The sequence below is a fragment of the Artibeus jamaicensis genome, unplaced genomic scaffold, assembly GCF_021234435.1.
Source record: "Artibeus jamaicensis isolate MK-2021 breed Jamaican fruit bat unplaced genomic scaffold, CSHL_Jam_final scaffold_1964, whole genome shotgun sequence".
Taxonomy (NCBI): Eukaryota; Metazoa; Chordata; class Mammalia; order Chiroptera; family Phyllostomidae; genus Artibeus; species Artibeus jamaicensis.
Genome location: NW_026522030.1, coordinates 12,251,294 through 12,274,403, shown reverse-complemented (window position 1 = coordinate 12,274,403; position 23,110 = coordinate 12,251,294). Strand labels below are relative to the sequence as shown.

At 44.3% G+C, this 23,110-nt stretch overlaps 1 protein-coding gene across 14 annotated transcripts in view; it reads left to right on the top strand.

Moving 5' to 3' along the window:
* The window catches only part of ZNF462 (zinc finger protein 462), a 139,749-nt gene that overhangs the window by 81,176 nt on the left and 35,463 nt on the right, over window positions 1-23,110 (top strand). For all 14 annotated transcript variants that reach the window (XR_005083558.2, XR_005083560.2, XM_037152648.2 and 11 more), the window contains one exon: window positions 21,307-21,574. Coding sequence is in view for 12 of the 14 variants with exons in the window: in XM_037152648.2 (XP_037008543.1) it covers window positions 21,307-21,574 (268 nt within the window). In the remaining 2 variants the exon portion in view is untranslated. The remainder of the gene's footprint in view (window positions 1-21,306; window positions 21,575-23,110) is intronic.

The window sequence follows — 23,110 nt, the reverse complement described above, 5'->3', positions numbered from 1 at the left end:
TGCTTCAGACTTTTGAAGCATTTGAAATATTGGCAAATGGTCCATAAGTTAAATGAGAAAATCAAGGTTACAGACTGTCTAGACTGTTCGGAGTAATGAACTGAAAATGAGATTTTGCAAGGGGATAAATATGAAATAGGTTGGGTGGCTTCTGACCCTTGCATTCACTTCCTTCACTAGATTCGCCAAATAGTCTTGTAATTGGCAGTTATCATATCTGTCTGCCCGGCTCAACTGTGTGCTCTCTGAGGTCAAGGGCTGTTCCAGAGCCCTGGCACTTGGCAGGCCTTTCAATAAATATTTCTTGATCTGAAGGAGGGTGGCAAAATAAACCACACCCAAGGAGAACCGACAAAACAAGAGTTTATGTGTGGAAAAGCCTGGGAATTTCAGTGACTGCGAGCTGAAATGTGTCACGTGACATCTGGGAAAAGCAGTGGAATGGGCTGCGCGGATACCTTGTTGTGCTGTCCCTCACTCTTGCGCCAGTTCCTTAACCACACGCCCCTCCTCCAGTTAACTTTGACCTTCTCCCCACCCCCACCCCCATTCACAACACCATAATCCCTTTCAACTTTCTGCACCAAAGTGACTGATAATCCCTTTCTGTCAAGCAGCAGAGACAGGGGAACCTGTTTCTTCCCTTCTGCCACCTTGTGAAGGTATTTCTGCTTTCTTCTTTGAGCAGTTCCTTTTCAAATACTTGCTCTCTGCTTACTTCCTTCTCCTCACCTTCTGGAATGTTCCTTTCCCTTTCTCAGTGAACTCAGGGCCAGGCTTGCAGCTAGCCTTTTTACTCCAACCATGACCATCATGCTCTGGAATTCCAATGCTAGACTCGGTGATAATGACCCAGCAGCTACAGTTGACCCTTGAACAATTCGGGTTTGGACTATGCAGGTCTATTTACACGTGGATTTTTTCTTCAATAAATTTAAAGTATTTTAAAATTTTGCCCATGGGTAAGTTTTTAATTAGGAATATGAGAGGGAAAGATGAAGAAATCCACATCCACTTTGCATGCAAGCAGGAATAAAGCCACCAACGTATCTGTTGTTAAAAAATCAATAATTGAGATAACTAACTCAAAGGCAGACAGTAAAGTGTAAGCAGAATTCCCAACGAACTCATTAAAATTGGTAAATTCTGTATATTGTTATGTTAGCAATTAAGTAAGATCATTTTTGCTAATACGTCCACAGTATATCATTACATCTTGGTTCTATTACCTATGTAATGGAAGACTGGGAAAAAAATAACTAAAAAATAAAGTTTGATGTTTAAATAAAAGATAGATTTATTTTTTCTTCTTTAAGTCATTTTTTTCCCCAATGGCTTCATTATTATGTACCTCTACCCTTATAACTTTTGTCCTAAGAACATTCACAGTACTTTTCACTGTATTTCTCTCAATTCTGATTTTCTGGGATATTATCTAAATCCCAGCCTGCTGAGGGAAGAATGTGGAATACATAGATGATCACCTGTTGCCTGAGCAGGAAAGTTTGAGAACTATAGGGTGGAGAGAGGGTGATCCTGTGTAAGTCAAATGAAAGTTTAAGGTTTGTTTTATTGGTTGGCTTACTTATTATTTATTTATTTGCTGTTTCCAAAATTGAGAGATGGCCAAAACAACATATAAGAAGTTTTAAAACTGTAATACACTAGGCAAAGTGGAGGTTGTTTTTGTACTAATCGGCATTGCCCCAGTGAAAGGAGGTGACTGCGTAAGCTGGCCATCTAAAGCCGTAGGCGGTGCTATGGGAGCCCAGCCCAGCCCCACCGCCCCAGGCTCCTTGTGCCCCTGGGCTCCCTATACTGGAGGGGGATGAGGGTGATTGACAGCAACAGGGCTGCAGTGGTGGACGGCAGGACAAGTCCTTTTGAGTTCTGCCGCAGGGATCCTGGTGGCGGTGGCTTCCCTGGGCCCTCCCACTCGGGAAGCATCCAGGTGCTCCATGGAACCACTCAACTCAACATTTTCCCCCCAGTGGATTCTGGAGTCACTGCAGTCCTGGCATTGAGCACAATTTCCTGTGTACTGTTGGGTTCATTTTGAGCAAATGTCAGGAGGAACCATTTCACCCACCTGGAGCTAGTGAAAATCAGGGGCAAGTGCTTTCTTTCAAAACCAGTTCTCTGCATAGATCATCTTTCCTTAATAGTCTGCACAGGGGTCGTTGGACCCCTGAGTCTGAGGTTTGGCTTGAGGGCAGCTGCAGGCCCAGATCCAGGAGGTACCACCCACGGGGCAGGCCAGGAACCAACCGCCCAGCCCGTGCAGCCTTAGGCAGAGGTGAGTGTGCTAAGAGAGGTCATGTCGCTTCCTGACCCTCAATTTCTAATGTATAAAATAATGACGACTACTTTATGGGGTTATTTCTGGGATCAAGTGAAATAACATATAAAAGTGCTTTCCTTTTCTAAGTTACTGTAGAAATATTAGATCTCATTAAAGTAGTATAGCACGAATGAATTTCTTGTTTATGAAAATGTCATCAACCAGAGATTGATGAGGATTTTTTTAAAGATTTTATTTATTTTTAGAGAGAGAGGAAGGGAGAGAGAAAGGAAGAGAAATATCAACATGAGAGAGAAACATCCACCAGTTAGCCGCCTACACAACCCAACTGGGGACTGAACCCATAACGTGGCATGTGCCCTGACTGGGAATCGAATTGGCAGCCTCCCCCTTTGGAATGAGGCCCAACCAACTGGTCAAGGCAATGAGGATTTTTTTTTTTTTACGAAAAAGGAAGAAAATTTCAATCTTGAGTTAGAAGCTGAGTGAAATCTTTACATCATGAGCTATTTCTTAGGAGTCTAAAATAATTCAGTATTTGGAAAGTGATACCTAATCTGGAACCCTGTTGATTTAAATTTTTTGATCTTTGGGGCTAATTTGAAACAACCCACATAAGAAACTTTTTAGCGCTCAATGTCCTAATGGGTGTAAGTCATTGATGGGTCCCTGTGTGAAATGTCATTAGTGTTGTTATCATTGGCATTGATCAATAATGCGTTTTAAATTAACTATCAAGTATTGCTTCTGACTGAATTACAAACATTGTCTCATTTCATTTAATAGAACAATCTCTTAAAGCCAGTGAACAACTTGTATAAAACTTAGTGCTGGCAAAATGACCTAATGATTATTTTACAGTCTAGAAGTCACTTTTCACCTTCAAAAGTCACTTAATTATTTCCCAATGTCAGAAGCGGTGCGCGCATGCTCTCACTCTCTCTTTCTCTCGTATGAACAATTCACTTTAGCCCAGGATTCTGAGAAATCTTGTAAATGAAATGCACTAATGTAAAGCATGTCCCCATTTTCCCCTTGGAACTATGTCGTAATTTAAACTGAGCTTTAGATCGGAGCTACTGATCGAGCACATGTATTATAAGACATCATACAATAACGATAAATAAAGTCATTGGAAACAGCAATGATTCAAAATACACTATAGAGAATCACTTCTTTATAAAGCGTATGGTCATTTTGTTTATTAGAAGTTAGAAAAATTGTTTGAGGATGGCCCAGCTAAATACATTTAAAACGTTTTGAGTGATTCTTTTTACCCCCCATATAATGTTGTCTGAAGTAAGCCAAAGCATTCAAAGCTGTTCTCCTGAATTTATAGCTGTGTTGAGCTTGGTAAAGGTTTTGCGTTGGTGAATCTGCTCCTGTTGCAGCCGCTGGTAGTGACAGTGGTGGGAATGATAAACTTTTTCTTCCCCTCACTGAAAACTAAGGGCTAACCAGTTCCCTCCCTGCCACTCTCTCCTGCCTCCCCTATTTATACAAAACCTCTGTCTTTGAGCTGCTTTAGGGGATTGTGTGCTCCTGGTCTGTTGTTGTGACCTCCCTTGGCATTGAAATGCCTTATAAACAACTATGGAGCCATTCATAGAGATTCTTTTAAGAGGAGCTTCAAAACACTGTCTTTGGAAATTGCCAGGACCCCTGCAGCCTGCTTTCTATTCTTGTTTGATTGCTACAGTCAGCCCTCCTTAAGGAAGGGCATTAAGTAGTTCTGAATTGGTGGGCCGGAGCATTTTGGGGGGGGGGGGGAATGACTGAAGGTAGAAGACAGAGAGGGCAGAATTTTCTATAACTTGTTCGGTTCCCGTAGGTCCATAACCATAATTTCAGTGCCTTGATGTTCACACATGTAAGTGAAACACTCCACCTCTCCCATCCCAGCAAATACATGTCCCGTGAACACGTGGAAAGTACTTAGCATTGATCTAATGACTATTTAGTTATGGGATTAACCTACTTCTTAACTCTGTTAAAAAACAAAATTCAACGGAGTTGAATTTCAACAGAGTAAATCTTAAAAGATCTTACTGGCTTTATTCTGTGATTGATGAATTAGGCAGCATCCAATCTAGCAGACAGAAAGGAGCTCCAAGGAGCCATACAGAATGGAAGACTTATTTACGGGCAGAAGGGAGCGGGAATGAGGAAGTTATATTAGGCAAAAAAGGGGGTTGATCATTGCAGTTATTTCCTTTAGGGGTCTTTCAGGCAGATTACCTAACTAGTGCTGATGAGGGCGTTCCTGATTGAATGGTTTAAGATTCCATTTCTGGGAGAGCTGAAGCCGTCTGTAATGAAATCAAGTCTCAGTTTGGTGATGTGGGGCTTAGCATTAGTGGCTCCATTTTCAGCTGGTTGTCTTGTTTTTAACAGCTCTGTTAGGAACAAATTGTAAAAAGCAAAAATAAAAACTTTGAAATGGACATACACTTATATATCTGTGTTGGAGGATGTCTTGACTAGCTCATCCATCAAGATTGTCTTTCCCTTCCATTCTGTATGAGCTATTTGTCAACCCTATAAGTTGCATGAAGCTGATACTAGAGCAAATTATTCTTTCCAGATCACAGATTTGTTGTATCTATTAGAGTGCAATTGGTTGTTGCCTGTGGATAGGTAAGTTTTTTGCACCTATTCATAAACTTATTCAAGCCTCCTTTTACCTTCATTTAAGCTTCTTTTAACTCTCCTGTGACCGGTTGTAACATCTTATTGACTCCCTCATTAATTAATGTGTTAAATAAAAACCTTTGATGCTTTTTAAAAATCCCATGAGACAGGAAGTTTCATAGCTAGCTCCCTACTATTTCAGAAGTGAGGAAATGATGAGTGGACATTTGGTTCCCCCCAAAACGGGGGAGGCTGAACATTGGTTCGTGCCAAAAGTTCTCTGAATTCGGATCCTGTCCAAAACATTCATGCATAGAAACGTCTCTAGGTTCAAATAACCCGTAACGTTTATGTCTACTTTTGATTTATAGGGTTAATAAATTTTAAAACTAGTACGTTTTACTGGTCCAATAATGGTGTTGTGGCTGTATTGCCAATAATCCTTCTTGCCTCAGTAGCCTAGCTGGTCATGGCACATGGGGTTATGTGGCTAGGTCAGGGTTTGAATCTTGCAAAAGAGCAGGGTTTACATACCAAGAACACTTGACGTGGACCAAGTGTCTCAGTGGACGTTATAGATGAGACCAAGTATTTGGCAAGGAGCATGATGAAAATGAGCTTAAGGAAGGTCAAAGTTACCACCTGGCAGAGCTGGGGGTTAAGGGGCACACCACCTGGCTCCAGAGCTCTGTGTACTATGTCACGCTGTTTCCTTAATCCTTTTTCCCTTGGAAAGTCTGAACAAGGGAGCTATGTGAGCCCCAGGGAAGTGCTCTGTGTTCTAAATACTAGAACCATTCTTAGATAAGTTTATTCCTGAAATTGCAGTCTTAGCCTCCAAACCTCCTGAAAGGGACCAGTATCCCAACTTATATTTCCTTCCCATTGATATTTTCTTAAATTGCTGGAATCTGTGTTCTACCTTCAGCACTGTAGTGAAACCACTCCAGTGAAGTGGCCTCTCTTTGGCCAACTCCATGGCATTTCCTCTGGGAAGGAGTCATTCCTTGCTTGTTTACACCTGGTGCTGCCTCCTTTTTCTCTCTCTCCTTTGGAATCCCTTACAGTGTGGCTCCAGCCTCCACCACTTTCATAAAAGGGCTTTCACGGGGGTTGACAGCAACTTCAGACAAAGGAGTCCATGGCCTTTGCTCCTATCTGATCCTTTTTTTTTTTTTTTTTTTTTTGTCTGTGGCATTTAAAGCTGCTGACCTCCCTCCCAGGGCAGTTCTCCTCCCTTGGTTTTGAGCCTGCTGTGTGTTTCGGGCTTTCCTCTGGTCTGTGGCAAGATGTTCCTTTTACCTTGTTCTCAAGTGCTCTTCCTCCAGCTGCCATCTGTAGACTGTGGTCGGCGTCTGCCTCCTCTGCTCTCCCCCTTCACATTCACACGGAATCAACTCACTCTTCTAATGATGTCAACATCTCCACCTCCAGCTGAGACCTCTCAGCTTACACCCCAGACCCTTTTTTTTTTCCCATCTGCCCCTTACTTTCTCTAGCCTGAGGTCGCACTCAGCCTTTTCCTTGGACCCGTGTTCCATCAGCCAGTCACTTGCCTACGCAGCCCTGTTTTCCCATCTCCTCACTTCCTCTCATACTTGCCCTACTCGTCCCCATCCCCCTCTCTTATCTGAGCCATTACCATATGCACCCCACCTGCAAGTGCCTCCCTTCAGTCCCTATGCAAGGTTAAGAGTCATACCATTCTCCTAATCAAGAATCTCTTAACAGGTCTACATGCCTGTTAAAAAAAGTTCCCACTCAACAATCCCATGCCCACCCTCCAGCTTCCCCTCCTTTCCTCTGTTTCCACATGTCCAGACCCTGCTTGTCCTTCAGAGCCACGCGCAGACTCCTTCTTCTCCATGCTGTTCCTCATAATGTCCCCGGATGCGAGTCAGCTCTCTCTGTGAAATCCCACAGTGCTGTGCCCTCCCTCTTTTGGGGACACGCAGTCCATTCTGCCAACTCCATGTTATTACCAGAAAGGAAGCTCATTAGGTTTAGGGTTTTCATCCTGCTCATCTTTCTATTCTAAACACCTGGCACAGGGCCACTTCCTTCCCAGAGTACGTGTCCTATAAATGTAAAATGAAAGTTTGTTGTGTCCTGTAAATAGTCATTACAGCAGTTTAAAGCTGTAAATCAAGCTTGGAATTTTTTTTTCTGACTACAGAGCCCCACTGCCTCCTGGCCACTCTGCTAACAGTAGATAGAGATGCCTGTGGGCACGTGCTCTTTTCTTTGAGGGCTCATTTCAGGGTGCGATGCAGTCCTCTCCCCTGACAACTTGAAAGCTCTTGAAATACAAGATCTGATGATCTTTGTACATCAGCCCCATAACACACAGTAGATAAAACATTGGTGATGATTAAGCAAACCACTTATAAAAAGGTAATAAATCCAGAAGGACACCGAGTCGCTTTACAAAGTAAAATTTTGGCCATTGAGTCGAGTTTAAGTGAACCCAAGAAATACGTGTTAAGTATCCTGGGGTCGGCACATGGGTGTAAAAGCTAAGAAGTAAAATACAGATCTAGACACATTTTGGATGCTGCTGTATTTGGAAAACATACCTCAGGATCTTCGCGAGACGCTGACATGATTTTGGTGTTCACCAGCACATAGACATACCACTTGATTTCCTGTGCTTCCTTATAATTTCTCTTTGCACGTGAATGATTAGTAGGGAGCAGACAACGCAGCCTACAGAGTTTCAATCTTTCCTTCTCCTAGGTAGGGCTGTACTCCATTCCAGATGTAAGAGGAGTCCGTTCAATAGAAACAGTGGGAACTGAATTGGCAATGGCCGTTTCCAACCTGCTGGTAAAATCTAAAGAAGAAAATATATTACATTGGTGTTTTCTACTTAACAAAACAAAGTATGGAATCCTAGGCTGCTGCTATTCCATCACCAATGGGGAACGTGCTGCTGGTTGGTTTTCTCACAGTGCAAATTTGTTTATACCAAGCTGCTTTCTCCATCTGAGAGAGAGTTGGTCCAGGTTAAGGGTGCATTTTGTAGACAAAGAAAAAGTAAAGATGTAAGACCCCTGTTTTGCCTGGTTTCTGCTTAAAACCCTCCAGTGGCTGTCTACTTTGCCTTCAGAATAAATTCCAAGCTTGGCACGGAAAGCTGGTATTTGGGCCCATGTTTCTCTGTGGGATCATTCCTCACCCTTCTTCCCTCCAATGTGCCCTGTTGCAGCCATGCTGAGCCCTATCTCTTCAGAGTCCTGCTGTCTCACACCCTAGGCCTTGCTAGTCCTTCTTCCTGAATCACTGTTCTCCACTTACCTTCACCTTCCTCATTACTCCATTGGCTTGACTCATTTCTATTTATCCTGAAAAGCTGAAGCTTATCTCCTCCAGAAGACTTCCTGGCTCTTCCTGCCTGGTTGACAGGCCTCCCCTTTGCTCCTGCAGATCTTTGAGTTCTCTTTGGGATGATAGCACCGGTCATACTCTGTTGTAACTCTCTGTCTTTCCATCACCCCCAGGACCATCAGTCTTGACGGTAGAGGTCATCATTTAAATTTTGGGTCCCCCGAGGATGTCAGATTACCTTGCATGCTATGGGCAGTTACATGAGTTATTCGAATGAATTAATCTAGTCTTAAGTGTTGATGTTTATGGTGCCACACATTGGCCATGACACTCAAGGCTGAGTTACAGTGGCAGGTCTAAGGCAGAGACCCTCAGGTTTCTCATACTGAGAGCATTGGGGAAATGCTTCGTGCTAAGCTAAGTTGAAATGCTCTCATCGGTCATGAGCTAAAAACCACACAGGCTGAGAAGTTTGAGGCAAGATCCCTCATAGATCATCGGGAGAACCAGACAATCAGCCAAGATATGTCAAATCAGGTGGCAAGGAGTGCTGTCAGGAGAAAGAACAGGGAAAGGGGAGGAAAGGACAGGTAGGGTGCTTTGGGAGGGGATTATTGATGATACAGATGATTTACAGACCTACCAGTTGGATGCCCAAGGACCTTGCTCCAAAGCTGGAAGTGATCTTGAAAAAAATATCAAAGGATGTAGACAAACAGAATGGTTGCCAAGAAAGCCTACAAAGTTTGGGAATTAAATTTGCTCTGACCAGCCTTCTTGTAGCAGGTTGACTTGTGACCGTGCTGTGTGCATCGTTATCCAACAAAATGGGAGGGGGGATCATTGAATTAGTGGTGTTACTCAGGTGGAGTCGTGCCTGTGAGCTAAATCCAGGTCCCACACTCAGTCCCCTCCCATTTGTAGCCATCTCCACTTACAGAATAAGCTGGCCAGTTGTAGCAGTGCACTCGGTTTTGCCCAGAATCAATCAATCAAAAGCTACCTGCCGAGCCCCCACTGCACGCCTAGAGCTGGGAGGAGTGTGCGTCACATCTGTTCAGAGCCCACGCCTTTTCATCCTGCTGTCCAGCCAAACAGACCAAATTCTTTCATCTGTGGGGAACACAAATACTAGAGGCAAGTTTTAATTCAGTGCAAAATTGTATGATGTAGGCTTTAACGGTGGTGGAACAGAGACCCCCTAAAGCATTCCCCTAGGTGCCGTGTGCTTCACACTCTGGTCTCTCGTACTTGCCACAGCGCCTGTGAAGTGGCCAGCATTATCCTGTCTATTGTACAAATGATGAACCAGAAAAGCTGAGAGGCTCTACATGGTTGCTAGGAGGCTCCGGTTCGTGCTCCGGATAGCTGAGAAATTGCTTATTTCCTAGTCCTCGGTTGTCCCACCTGTGTAGTAGGAAGTCATATTTCCCATTTCATAAGATCGTGGTGAAGACCAGTGACTGACCTTACAAAAAACACCTGACAATTGCTAGATATACTCGTGGCTAAGATGGCAGAAGGTGAACCTGGGTCTTGCTTGCGGATCCCTCTGGCTTTGAGAGGGTGCGCACCCTGCACCTGAGCCCAGCACCACCGAGCAGTATTCCCGTGGGTGAGTTTGGAGTAAGAGCTGTCCCAAAGGAAGAACCCGGTGCTTTAGTGGTGATTAAAAATATAGCTTAGTGCAGAGCCAGGATTTTCTTACATTGCATGGGAATGGGTGAAAAGAAAAGAAAAAAAGGGTATGAAACCCACTGGGTTTGTTGGTTCACAGACTCCCACTGCTGGGGGATAATTTTAAAATAACTCTGCTTTGAAGTGTGGCTGTTCATTTCTGTTTCGGATTGACCGTTGCCTTTCGTACCTAATTTCCATGCCATCACTTGGAGCTTTCCATGTATCTAAATATATGTGCTTACATTCAGATGTGTCCTTTCCTCTTGATTATCTAATCTTTTAAGAAATCTCTGCGATGATTCCCTATCCGGGCCCTCACTGCACCGTTCATAGCCAGCCATACATTGTGATCAACTCCTTGAAGTCCGTAGGCATCTCTCCTCCAGGTGGGTCTTGAGGAGGAGGCACTGTGCCCTTGCCCGTGGCCTCTGAGCTCCAAATATCCCCTGAAGTTGCTAGCAAGCTCTCTGTGGTTGAGGCCAAGTCACTGATATAAAGGGGCTTTTGTACTCAACATTTGTTGCTGGGTTTTCAGTGCAGTAAAGACATCTATATATCTAAACGAACGGCAGGGAACCTTACTTCCTCATCACACAATTCAAAAGAGTCACAGGTGAATTATGCATTTGGTATTGTAAGAGCTTCTCAATTAACAATGGCAGATGCCACGCAGAGCTTCCTCCGAGAAACGTTACAAAAAGGCTCCTTCGCCACACATGCATTTCCCTACAAATGTCTCCAGCCTGTTTCAAGGATTTTTAAGAACACACTTTGAGGTCCAAATACTGTTTAGTGCAAAAGGAATACCTACAATGTTTGCTAATGACTATGGCAGAAAAAGAACATGTTTTCAAAACTGGGGCATGCAGGCGCCCCAGGTTATATTCCTATTTCTCCCCTTACTGGCTGGGTGACATGAGGCCATCTCTGCTTTTCTGAGCCACCACAGGTCTTTGTGCAGAATGGATAGTCTGCACAGTATGGGGTGCATTCCTGGTGGGAAAAAATTGGTAAAACATTTTATGTAGTGAGAATATCGGAAAGAAATCCATGAGGACCTTCTCATGGATTGCAGAGGGCTCTATATTCATGGCCTTAGGAGTTGACTACAGGAAGTCATGGTGCCTTTAAACTAAATACACGACACCTGTTATATCTGTGCATCTCACAAAAAAGGACAGAGAGTTGCACATAGAAATATCAAAAGTGGCTCCCAGATACCTGACATCATCTGTTTCAGAGCGTATACTTATTGCTAATTTAGGGTAAAAAACAGAAATTATGCTTTTGGCTTCTTTGGATTAGTAATTTTATTTCATTCACATCCTCAAATGTTCCAAACCCAGAATTGGTTCAATAAAAGTGGATCAGTGTTTCAGTGGGAAGGACTTATTAATAACCTTAGTATCCAAATAGAGAGGGACATTTGGTTAGTTAGGTTTGCCCTGGCTGGTGTGGCTCAGTGGACTGAGTGCCAGCCTGTGAACTGAAAGGTTGCAGGTTTGAGTCCCAGTCAGGGTACATGCCTGGGTTGCTGGCCAGCTGGGGGGGGGGGGGGGGTGCGCGGTGAGAGGCAACCCATCAATGTTTCTCTCACACATCTATGTTTTTCTCCTTCTCTGTCTCCCTGCCTTCCCCCTCTTTAAAAATAAGTAAATTTTCTTCAAAATGGGTTTTTCAGAACACCTTTTTTCAGCTTGAACTTTCTGGATTTGTGTAACATGTTCATTGAGCACATGTTTCAAACTAGGTGCTGAGCTTATTTTGGAGAACATTAACTTTTTAAAATGTTACGGATGGATGGATGGATGGATGGATGGATGGATGGATGGATGGATGGATGGATGGATATCCTACAAAGATATCCTTGTCTGGGGGAGGTAAAATAAATGAACCCCAATGCAGCAGGACGAGAACTAATAGAAGAGCTCAGAGAGGGGATTGAATGCATGTATGTAGAAAGATCAAGGAAGATCTTCACAGTGGTGGTAAATTTGAACTGTGTTCCGTTTTAAGAGATGGTCAGTGTTTGCCAGGCTGAAAAGCAGGAGAAGCCATTGGACCGTGCACAGGTGCAGTGAAAAGACGCGTCTAGAGTGAACCTTAGGCACCTTCCACGGAGCCGGCAGTCAGCACAGCGAGGGGGGAGTCAGGGTGTGGAGCTGAGCATGGGTCTGGGAAGGTGGAGAGCCGGAGCACCAGGCCAGGCCTCAGTTTGGACTTTCTCCTGGAAAAGAATGTAAAGGTACCACAATCATAATTACTTTTAGGGAGAAAGAAGGAATGTTAGAGGAAAACAACCTTGAGAAGAGAAAGCCAGTTAGGAACATTGTGCAGTAGATGTTCTCCACTCAAGCATCCCCGAGGGCCAGGACCAAAGGAGCAGCAGTGGAACCGTGTGTGGGTGAGAGTGAGTGTTCTTCCGGGGGTAGAAACCACGGGGCCGCCTTTACACTCACCAGCTGTGCAGAACGGGGGGGACGAGTCAAGGATTTGTTCTGATTTCATTGCCTGGTGGATGGTGATGCTGTTGGGTGGGAAGAATACAGACACAAATGGGCTTGTCCCCAAATCCAGGACCTAATGAATTGAGTCCAGGAGTCCTCTTTCTCTTAGGTCAGACTTGCCTGGATTCCCCCAAAACACAGAGAGAGTGAGAACAGAAGTTTCACAAAACAGGCCTCAGAGAGACCCTTTCAGTGAGCTTCAAATATGATGGGACACTAATCTCAAAAAGAGAAACTTGCTTTTTTTTTTTTTTTTTTTTTTCTTTGCTGTGTTATTGTCAGTTTTGAAGACTAGTTTTTTGTTTGGTTTTGTTTCTTTCTCATCTATTCCCTGATCATATTTCAAGGTTTTGTTTTTACTCATCAGAATGACAGGAAGTTTTCAGTGTGTGTTTCCTTCAAGTTTGGCCTCAGCCTTATTTTCAGGACTAGGCGTTTGTTTTCCCATTTGCTTCCATGACAACCAAGCCCAGAATTCCTATATATAGTCATCCAGCGCCCATTGTCCCCCTGGCCATTGTATCATAATCTCGAGCATCCAGGCCAGAGAACTCCGCTGACGATTGAAGACCAGGAGGTGCCGGGGTCCGCGGCCTGGACAATTTCAAGGCATAATCAAAAGAAGAAAATAAAATAAGTTGGCTGCCTGGAGAGATTTATGTTCCCTTTAGATGCTATCCAGAAGGACTTGAAATGGCTTGTGTTCCTCAGCTTCACTTCTGATATAAATTTCCTTTGGGAATGTCCCAGAGAAAGAGAACATTTTGAGGCTCTTTGAAGGGAATACTTGGACAACTGCATTGGTGATTTGCAGTTGGTTTTCTTCTGCATGCCAACTTCTGCTCTATGTTAATAGTGGGTAGTAGCCCTGGCTGGTGTGGCTCAGTTGTTTGAGTGTCATCCTGCAGACCAAATGGTCGTGGGTTCGATTCCCAGTCAGGGCACACACCTGGGTTGCAGGCCAGATCCCCAGCCAGGGATGCATAAGAGGTGACCACACACTCTGATATTTCTCTCTCTCTCTTTCTCCTTTCCCCTTTCTCTAAAAATAAAAATAAATGAAATCTTTTAAAAATATTTAAAAGTATATTACAAAGTAAACAAGAAGTACCTTGAGAAGGAAAGGGGGTTTAATCAAGTTTCAAAGGAATTCAAGTAAAACCCTAAGACACTTTTGGGGGGGGTTGGTTAAAGACTTTTTATTTATTTATCTTTAGAGGGGAAGGGAAGGAGAGAGAGAGAAATATCCATGTATGTGGTTGCCTCTCATGCGTGCCCTGCTGGGAACTGGCCTGCAACCCAGACATGTGCCCTGACTGGGAATCGAACCGCGGTTGTTTGGTTTGCAGGCTGGTGCTCAGTCCACTGAGCTACACCAGCCAGGGCCCTTAAGAAACCTTCTTAAATGAGTAAACTTATTTATCAAGTAAGCTACTTGAGTCTGTGAATCTTCTAGACAACTCTATGCTACGTATTGTTTTCATAACCTAAAAAAGTGTAGATAGACAGGCGGACGGGACTGGAGGTGAGAAAGTGGTCCACAAATTCAGTCCAGTAAACATAATCAATCCTTCAGTACCTTTATGAAAGGACCACGTGTCTCTGCAGCTGGGTAAGCACGTAAGGTACTGTTTTTGTCCATCTTAAACGTGAGCTCTACAAGGGCGAGAGCCCTTGGCAGTGAGTTTCACCGACACAGTCAAAGTACTTCAAAGTGCCTGGCATGTAGAAGGCTTGCAATAAATATTTTCTGAATTAATATAGAATAATAATACAGTAGAAAGTCTTATTTGAAAAAACCTGGAGTTTCTCAGTTATATTTGAAAAGTTCTTAATGCAGGGAATCCTTTTTTAAGCCTCTAAGCATTTTGTTTTCACTGGAAAGGCGAATCCATTTACGCACCAGTGTTGAGATGCAGCGTCGAACCCTGTGTATTGGAGTCTGGGCCCTTGGACTGGCTTGCCCCGTTTATTCTCTTGCATAAACCAGTCACCTACATTGGATCATATGCTACTTCCAGTTTCAGTTTGTCTTCTTGTTCTTTTTTTTTTTTTTTTTTTTAAGTAGAATGATGGTTTAGACATCTGTGGAACAGTCTGAGAGCAGAGTCCTTCTAGACTTTCGTGTTCTCCTCAGTCTCTTAGAGTTGGTCTTGCCAAAACATCATTTGACAGTAATTTCTTTTTTTAGTGACTTAACTTTTCAAAGCATTCAACGTCGCTTTCGTAGAAGTGACACTTTTTATACCAACAGTTTGTCATTGTAGATAATGTTAATTAAGTTGAAGAAGCTCAGTAGCAAATATAATTGGTACAGAGAAGTTTGGGAGCAAGTAAAAACTGATTCTTGATGGCATCAACTCAACTGCTGGAAGCAAAAAACAGAGGATGGAGGGGCTGCTGCAGAGTAGCCTGCGACGCCAGCCCAGACACTGTCGCCAGGGTCTTCTCTGGTCAGGGTGACTCAGGGTCGAAGGCATTGCCCTGGCCATGGTGGTGGAGATTGCTTAAGAGACCGGGTCAATGTAATGCGAGGTCTAATGAGGTCCGGGTGAGAGTCAAGAGGTATATGTGTTGGCCACGCTCAGAGGAGAACAGAGTTCTGTCTGCACTGTTGCACAAAATCTCCACAGAATAGGTGACGTTTCAGCTGACTTTTGAAGGGTGGGTAGGAATTTGCCAGACAGAAGAAGAGGAAGCACACCAGGTAGCCCCTATCAAAGACTTCACCCCGCTGATGACATATGTAGAATGTGCGAGGAATTGGGAACGAGCTAGACTGTGAGGCCGGAAACGTGGACTGGGACCAGTGTACGCAGGAGCTGTATATACGCTAACCCTTGAGCATTGAGGAATGATCATATCATAATCGTCCATGTGATATGTGTTATGTCTACGATGTGTATGCTGGCCAAGCCAGAATAGATCTCAGAGGAAGGAAGACCAGAGACAAGGCTGTTCATGTTGGCCATCTGGGACCTGAGGACCTGAATGAACAACAGGAAGGGAGGCCAGGGGGCTGGAGAGGAAATGATTGAAGAATGGGTCCTGTATGTCTCCAGAACAAGGTACCTGGCTACATGTGCTGCTACAGGAAATGTGTAACAGTGTGAAGGAAGATTCTCAACAATTTGAGCCTCAGTGAAGTGATGAGCCATTCACTGACATTCAGAACGCAAAAGGAGGTGTGTGGGCAAAGACGTCAGTTTTTAGCCCGTGGAGTGTAAGGAGTGCATCAGACGTCAAGCTCAGAGGAGTTCCAGCATCACATGCAAACTCACATCATCTCACAGCTCACTGGGTTTCCCGTGACTGCAGGGTTCTCGGTCCCGTCACTATAAATACCTGGGTCACTGTCACATACGTGAAAACGCTTAGGCTGTTTTTGGCCTTGGCCTAAATTAATTAGCAGTTCTATGATAGAAGCTCCATGACATTCCAGAATTCTCCTGGTGAGTAACTAAAGTGTGTCTTTAGCTGTTCTCTTGCCATCGTTACTGTGCCGTTCTCAGATTTTCTGTAATTTCTCAACTAGAAAGAGTGGACTGTATTTCCAGTATATTTGGGTCCTACTCCTACCTCCCATACTTTGGCTAGTTATGGTATTTGCAGTTAAATTACCCACAGGTAATATTCTATATCTGATTCCTTATACCACCAAACTTGAGTTGTCAAATCGCCTGTTTTTCTGATGAAAATTACAATCTGTGCACTAGTTCGAACTTTCTGTGCTATTTTAGAACTTGAGGATTTAAAATTCTCCCTTCTGCAACCTATTGTACCTTCGAATGTACATATTTTTTGTTCATATTCTTCCTCTGATCTGCATTTCTTTTTCCATATAGGAATTAAGTTACTTTTTTGTCATCGTGATGAGAACGTAGTTCTTTCAATATTGATTTACAACGTAAGGTGGAGGCATGGTGAATGGAACTGTTGGGTGTCTCCGTGTCTAACATTGCTTTCATTAACACACTGACTGATGCTGGTTAATTCATTAATGGACACTCAGGCTTCTCTTGACATCCTCCCTCCCTCTCCCCGTTCCTACACTCACCAAGTGCTGATTTCTCTTTCTCCCCCACTAGCTCTTTATAGACTTGTCTGTTAAGACTTTTTTACATTGTATGCATTGTAAACAAATGCATTGTGATACAATTGTAACACATCTGTCTGAGACAGGGAGTTCCTTGAAGTCAGGGACCAAGTCCAACTGTCCCAGAACAGGGTCTCCCATTGATGCTCAGTAGATATTTGCAGAGCACATGGGTGTAATTTAAATCATTTGCCACCTGACCACCTCTGAAATGCGCTTGCCTAAAACCCTTTATCTTTTATTTTTCTCCTGGTACTTGATTCACACTGACCAAAGAGCCTCTCTCCCAAGTCTGCACCAAAAGCTCAAATATAATTAAAAGAGGTTGCTGGCACCAAGGCGCTTTTACTTTTTCACTCGCAGCCTCTATGCAGCTGCAGAAAATTGAGAATTGATCCTCCTGTGCGGCTTCCTTTTCGGACCTCTCAGTGCATGAGGGGGCTGTCCTCTGCAGCTCCCACAATTTACTGCCCGATTGATTCTGACTCATCCTTGTGTCTTCCTTAATCTTGCAATAGTTAAACTCTCCTGTTACTGTTCATTTGTTCTCTCTGCCTCTTCTTTTAGCCAATGGAGTCAATCTGCTCGACATAAAGTAGGCCTATATTTTCATAACAGCCGACTGACTACTCTGCTCTCTGCCCTGGTAGATCCAAGTTCCTAGAAGGCACCCCTCTCGTCTTCTTTGATTTTGAACTTGTAGCGCCAGCACATGGCCTTGGCACCAAGAGGGTGTTGGCTAAATGTTTGTAGAATCAGAATATTTGAGAAAGCTTCGCTCTGTCAGGCTTACAAGTTTCCTTGTTGGTCATTTGCCTTTGTAAAATCAGATTTCCTATGATTGTTTTTGTGCTGACTAATATCTGGAGAAAGGAAAAAAACCCTTCAAACTGATATTTACCTGGGTTTGGCTAGAATCCTGGGGAGCCGGAGTTACAGCAAGAAGTTCCCTGCTTCTCCGGGGACACAATGAACTGAGAAGGATGGGAGACCTCGTCTCGAACTCCATCCTTCCCCTGGTTTGAAACCCGGAGCTGTCTGGGAGCCACCCGAAAACATCCCATCTCCCATTTGCATGTGTGCATCCTTTATTTGGCCAAATTCCACCTCGGGAGTTTCAGAACATTATTTTTTCAGGGCCGTTTGTGAAGCCTCTCACTGCAACACGCCATTTGGGCAGGTGGAGTTCCAGTTCCGGGGGCTTCCCGTGCCCACCTGTGCAGTTTGCTTGTAGAAATGTCTCCTGCGTGATCTCCCATCCCCCCCCATCCTCCCGCCCCCCGACTTTTTAAAATATAAAGCATTTTGAAATGTTGAATATTTTTCTTTCCCATCAATTTTACTTTATTTTTCCCCACGTGCTGTGAAATGCTTTTTTAGTCTTTTGTGTTCAATTTCATGTTATTTTTTCAAGGTTCTGTTATCATTTCTATCTATTCAGCTATGTTGGCCTTTCTACACCTTCTCTCTGCTGTGTGTTTGTTGCTGGTGAAACACTCAGATGTTCTTCCTCGTTCTTCTGATTCGCGTCACAGGACCCCAGAGGTCACCCCTGGGTACAGATGTCTGACAGACAAGACTCAGATTTCAGAGTCAGGCGGATCTTGGTTCAGATTCTACCTCAGCCTCCTAGGGGCTGTGTGACAAATCACTCTCAGCCTAGGTGACCTCATGGGTAAAGCTGGGGTGGGAACCTGCATTGCTCACTCACCGCAGTCGTGAGAATTCATTGCTGGCTGCTCAGTAAATCCCAAGCCCACCCCACCACAGCCACTGTGGCCATCCACACTCGAATTCCAGTTCGATCCTGATTCTACTAGGTTTCTCGTTCTAGACAATTGTCGGAATAGATAGCTACCTCTAACTGAATTAAACTTATTTTATAACTACGATTAAGTTATAATTTAATTCCTACAACTTTGCACATAAATGAAGTCACAAGTCAGAGAATTAAAGTCTCTTCTGAGACTGCATGTCTCGGAATTGGGCCGGGAATGTCTGGACCGACTGCGGGCTGTTGGTTCCTTTGTGGATATGACCTGCTTACACAGGAGATAAAGATGTAACTCGCATGACCTGGAGTCGGGGACAGAGCTTCCCACTGGATTCACAGTCCTGTGCTTCCGCTGCTGTATTTTCTCCTGACCTCAAATCTGGCCCAAGCACAGACTTGTTTTCCCTTTCCTTTCTTTTAGCCCGAAATGAAAGAAAATTTTCTTAATGATTTTTAACTCAGGTAATATGCCCTTCACAACTAACAATCTGCTTGTCTTCTAACCTGAGCACAAAATGATCCTATTCCTGCTCTTCTGCCCATGCTTGATGAACAAACTAGAATTTTTTGTACCTTAGTAAGTGGGCTCTCTAAAGACCCGGGGAAATCATACACACCCATGTCTTTGTCACTTCAGTGCCAAAGTTGTGTGTCATTCACAAACTCCAAGTGCGAGAGAAAGAAAGTGTGTCTTGGCACCAGAGAGACAAGTAAAGTTCTAAGAGGGCTGTGAAACCCGTAACCTGGGCGTTAGTACAGATGGGTCACGAAGGGGTGAGATTTGCTTATTTTTGTAAATAAACCTGTCTGCCTGATTGAAGCAGGGACTGAAAGGGGTTTATAACGTGCATACATAGGCCTTTCCAGTTGCATTGCCATTTCAGACCAGGGAGGAGGCGCCTTCCTCTCTCCGAGTGCCTTGCCCACCACTTTGTGCATTTTTATTTCCTAGGTTTCATATAACATACACATACTTGAGTTAAACTGTAGGACTCCCTCTTTTCTTAAGATGAATGGAATAATATGCTATCAACCCTAGAGACAAGAACAGGGTCTCCAAGAACAGGGTCTGTAGGGTTAGGTCGAAAGAGGTGCCTTCCGTTGGAGAGGCGTCTACTGGGTAGATTTATGGATAATGGACAGCTCGCAGGCAGCAGGACCTGGCTTTGGCCCCCCCGGTCACAGAATTTCTCTTCTGAAGAGCTAAGAGGAGGCCAGGACATGCCAGAGAGAGGGCACAGGGGCTTGTCAGGGATGCCGGTGCTATGGTGCCCAGCCTGCAGCTCAGGCCTGTGTTAACGAGAGGCGGGGTATGTGTGGGGTTTCACTGTGCCTGTGTTTCAAGCAGGAACTAGCCTTTAGGGCTTAAATAGAAAACATCTCAGAACAATCCATGAAATGGTAAACAAACCTGCAATTGAAAGAAAGAATGAGAAGTTGACAATGGCGTTATTGTGATCCTGAGTGGGTTCATCAGCGAGGTTGAGGAATAAAGAAAAGGGAGATAAAAAGAATCGGGTAGAATGAATTCGGTCCTGTTCTTCCTTTCTGCCTTTTGTCTTTACTTTACACCTGGTAATGAACCCAGGGAGGTTCGGAGATATTGTTCAACTTTCCTTTTGTTTTATTCTTGTGTGTGTGGCAGGCTTGTTTACAATTTCCAGAGGGGTTTTTCTCTGTCCTGAGGAATACAAATGGGAGTGGGGGGGGGGTGCAGTGGACAGGACAAGAAGTGAAGAGAGTAGTTCAGTATTTTGAAGGCAGGAGGTGTCCTCCCGGTGAGGGAGGCAGCTCTGATTGTGTTTCCCTTTTGAAGAGGCCAACAGGATGGATGGTACTGGTTTCATCAAATACGGGTTTTACAGAATTCCTCCGCTGCCCTGCCTGGGGGGATCGTGCTTTGGAAAATTAAGTGTCCATCAAGTCGGGAGGAGGCTGGTACAGTTTCTATCCCCTTTCTCCTCTGCTTCTTGTAAGGCTTAAGACAAGAGCCCTTTGTTTTCTTTTCAAGGAAAGTCACACTGAAATTCATCTGTGTGCTGTCCATGGGCCTCATCGTGCCCTTCAGAGGCAGCTGTGGGTCATACAGGACCGGGTTGTTGAATTCCTAACCTCGACATTCAAAGCAGCATGTTAGGGAAAGGTTCAAAACCTTTCTTTTACCTTCTCTCTTCAAAAAATTTATTCATTGACTTCCTTTCGAATTTAAAGGAGAAACTCAGGTTTTTCCTCTCATTTAGGCCTGATCTCTCCACCCCATGCCACTGAAGCTTCTCAGGGGTGAGATTTGTGCCTGTCATTTCCGACGTTTTCCTCCGGATGGCAAACTTTAAAATACCTTTCGGGGAAACTTGTTTGGAATTTCATTTTAATGGGATTTATGAATAAATCTCCATCTTAATGCTGACTAAGCTTTAAACGTCCATTCCTGGGGAACAGTATTGGATTTTTTATATTTTAAATTTTAAATCGCTTGACTGTGAAGGCATAAAACATTTTTATATTTGTGAGTGCCATGTGCTTGAGCATTTCTGTTAAAGACTTTTTTTTTCCTGGTGGGCTTGAATAATTCTGGGCTGCAAGGAGGAGATATTGCATCATCCACTTGCCTTTCTCGGGTTGAGTCCTGTGCACATTATGTGGGTTTATTTATCTCACCTACAAGGACTGGTATTCTGTGGCAGCCTGTTGCCATGCTGCAATTTCCTTTTAAAAAGTGTACTTTCTTCCTTCACTTTGAAACCTTTCACCTCAGAATTTTATTTTTAAATGGCATGAACCCTCCACGTCAGATTTTTAAAAGTCACACTTCCCCCCTACCTGCCTTTCCCCCAGATAAGTGTGGTAGAATGTAAATGAAGAGGAAAGACAGGCTCATAGCCATCCCCTTAAAAAAAATAAGTACTCAAAACAAACATCAGGGGTTTCAGGCATCAACCTTCCACTGTGTTCTGTGTGTCCGGTGTCGTTTCCCCCCGTCTGTCTACAGACTCATCCTACTCGGAGCCTCCAGACGTTCAGCAGCAGCTGAACCACTATCAGTCTGCGGCTCTGGCGAGGAACAACAGCCGCGTTAGCCCTGTGCCTCTGTCCGGAGCTGCCGGGGGTGCTGAGCAGAAAACCGAAGCTGTTCTTCACTGCGAATTCTGTGAATTCTCCTCTGGCTACATCCAGAGCATCAGGCGCCATTACAGGGACAAGCATGGTGGGAAGAAGCTCTTCAAGTGCAAAGACTGCTCTTTTTACACAGGCTTTAAGTAAGTGGCACGAAAAACAGCCTCGAAAAAAAAGGTGGCTGCACCTGCTCCTCCCCTCACCACAGTCTTCCCTACATTCTCCTACCTGGAGCTCACGGGAGGGCCAACCCCCACCCCTAGGAAGATGATGCAGGGGTTGGGTCCAATCTTTACCCAAAAAAGGCTAGGTCCAGAGGACTGCTTTGGGGTTTGTGGAAGGGGTGAAGAGCTATATCACAATAAATGGATTTATAAGTCAGAGCAAAGGGCTCCAAGCAGTTGAGATCATGGCGCAGGATTTCCCCAGCCCAGTGCGTGACGCAGTGAGCGTGTTCCTTTCAGGGCACTGTCACCGTCTCCCGTCCCCTTGACTTGTCTTTGGAAAAAATATGTCCTTGAAAGTTGAAGTTGAGGGAGAACATTCAGCAATGTTGACTTCCCCACTACCCTTGCAGAGTCCTGTTTCTTAAGATCCTGTTCTTTAGAAAATCCAGAGAATCAAGACTCCAGCACTGTGCAATGTAAACAGGAGCAACCATAATAGAGCGATAGTTCCGATCTAGAAAAAGATAATCCGAGTCACCTTTGCTCCTGTGTGTGACCGCACCCGTGAACCAAAGAATGGACATGGACGGCTTCCTATCATTTCACCTAAATCCCGTGATTTAATCTCATCCTGTGAGATACCACTTAGGTTAATGGTTTGGGTGTAGAACGTGGGGCCTGACTGCCTGAGTTTGAATCCCAGCTCTGCTCCTTACTGGCTGTGTGACTTTGGACAAGTAAGTCACTGAGCCTCTCTGTGTCTCTGGTTCCTTATCTGTAAAATAAAGATGATAATAATACCTACCTCACAGAGCTCTTGTAAGGAATAAATGAACCAGTGTAACTAAGTGCTTAGAATAGTGCCTGGCACAAAGTAAACACTAGTAAACATTATAGATAAAAAGCTAAAAAATAATAACATGATATGCTGTGTTACAGATATAAACCTACTATTACTTGCTTCTATTGCAGTTAAGACCTGAGCCCTTCGCCACTGCTGTACTATAATGCAGACGCCACGCAGAGAGGCTGGCGAAAGTAGGCTGTATGCCCAAACGAAAACATGAATTAGAATAACCAGTGTCTTTTCCAGCAACATCGTAGTTGCTTGGATTTGATGGGAAATGTGTTGTCTCCCTGACTTTGAACTTGGTTCAGTTGTTTTGCAGACAAATATGTATGTGGCCTTAGAAATGAGAGAAGGCCACAAGGGCCCCGGTAACGAGAGCGAGCTGACAAGTGTGCGTGTCTCCCCCGTGAGAAGCCCTTGGGTTAATAAGAGGATCCCGCCCTTTCAGCTCTTGGTTTCATCCATTTTCATGAGACATTTGAGGCTTTGTAAACAGTGAAGTTTTGGGAAGGATGAAGGGGGAGGCAGCAGTACTCTTCCACCTTCAGGCCTCGCAGTGGCTGAGTTAGTCTACCTGACCGTCAGCGGCGTGACTTCCTACCCGACACCTGCCAGAGGCCACGAGGCAGTTGGTAAATCAGCCAGCTTTAGAATTGTCCTCT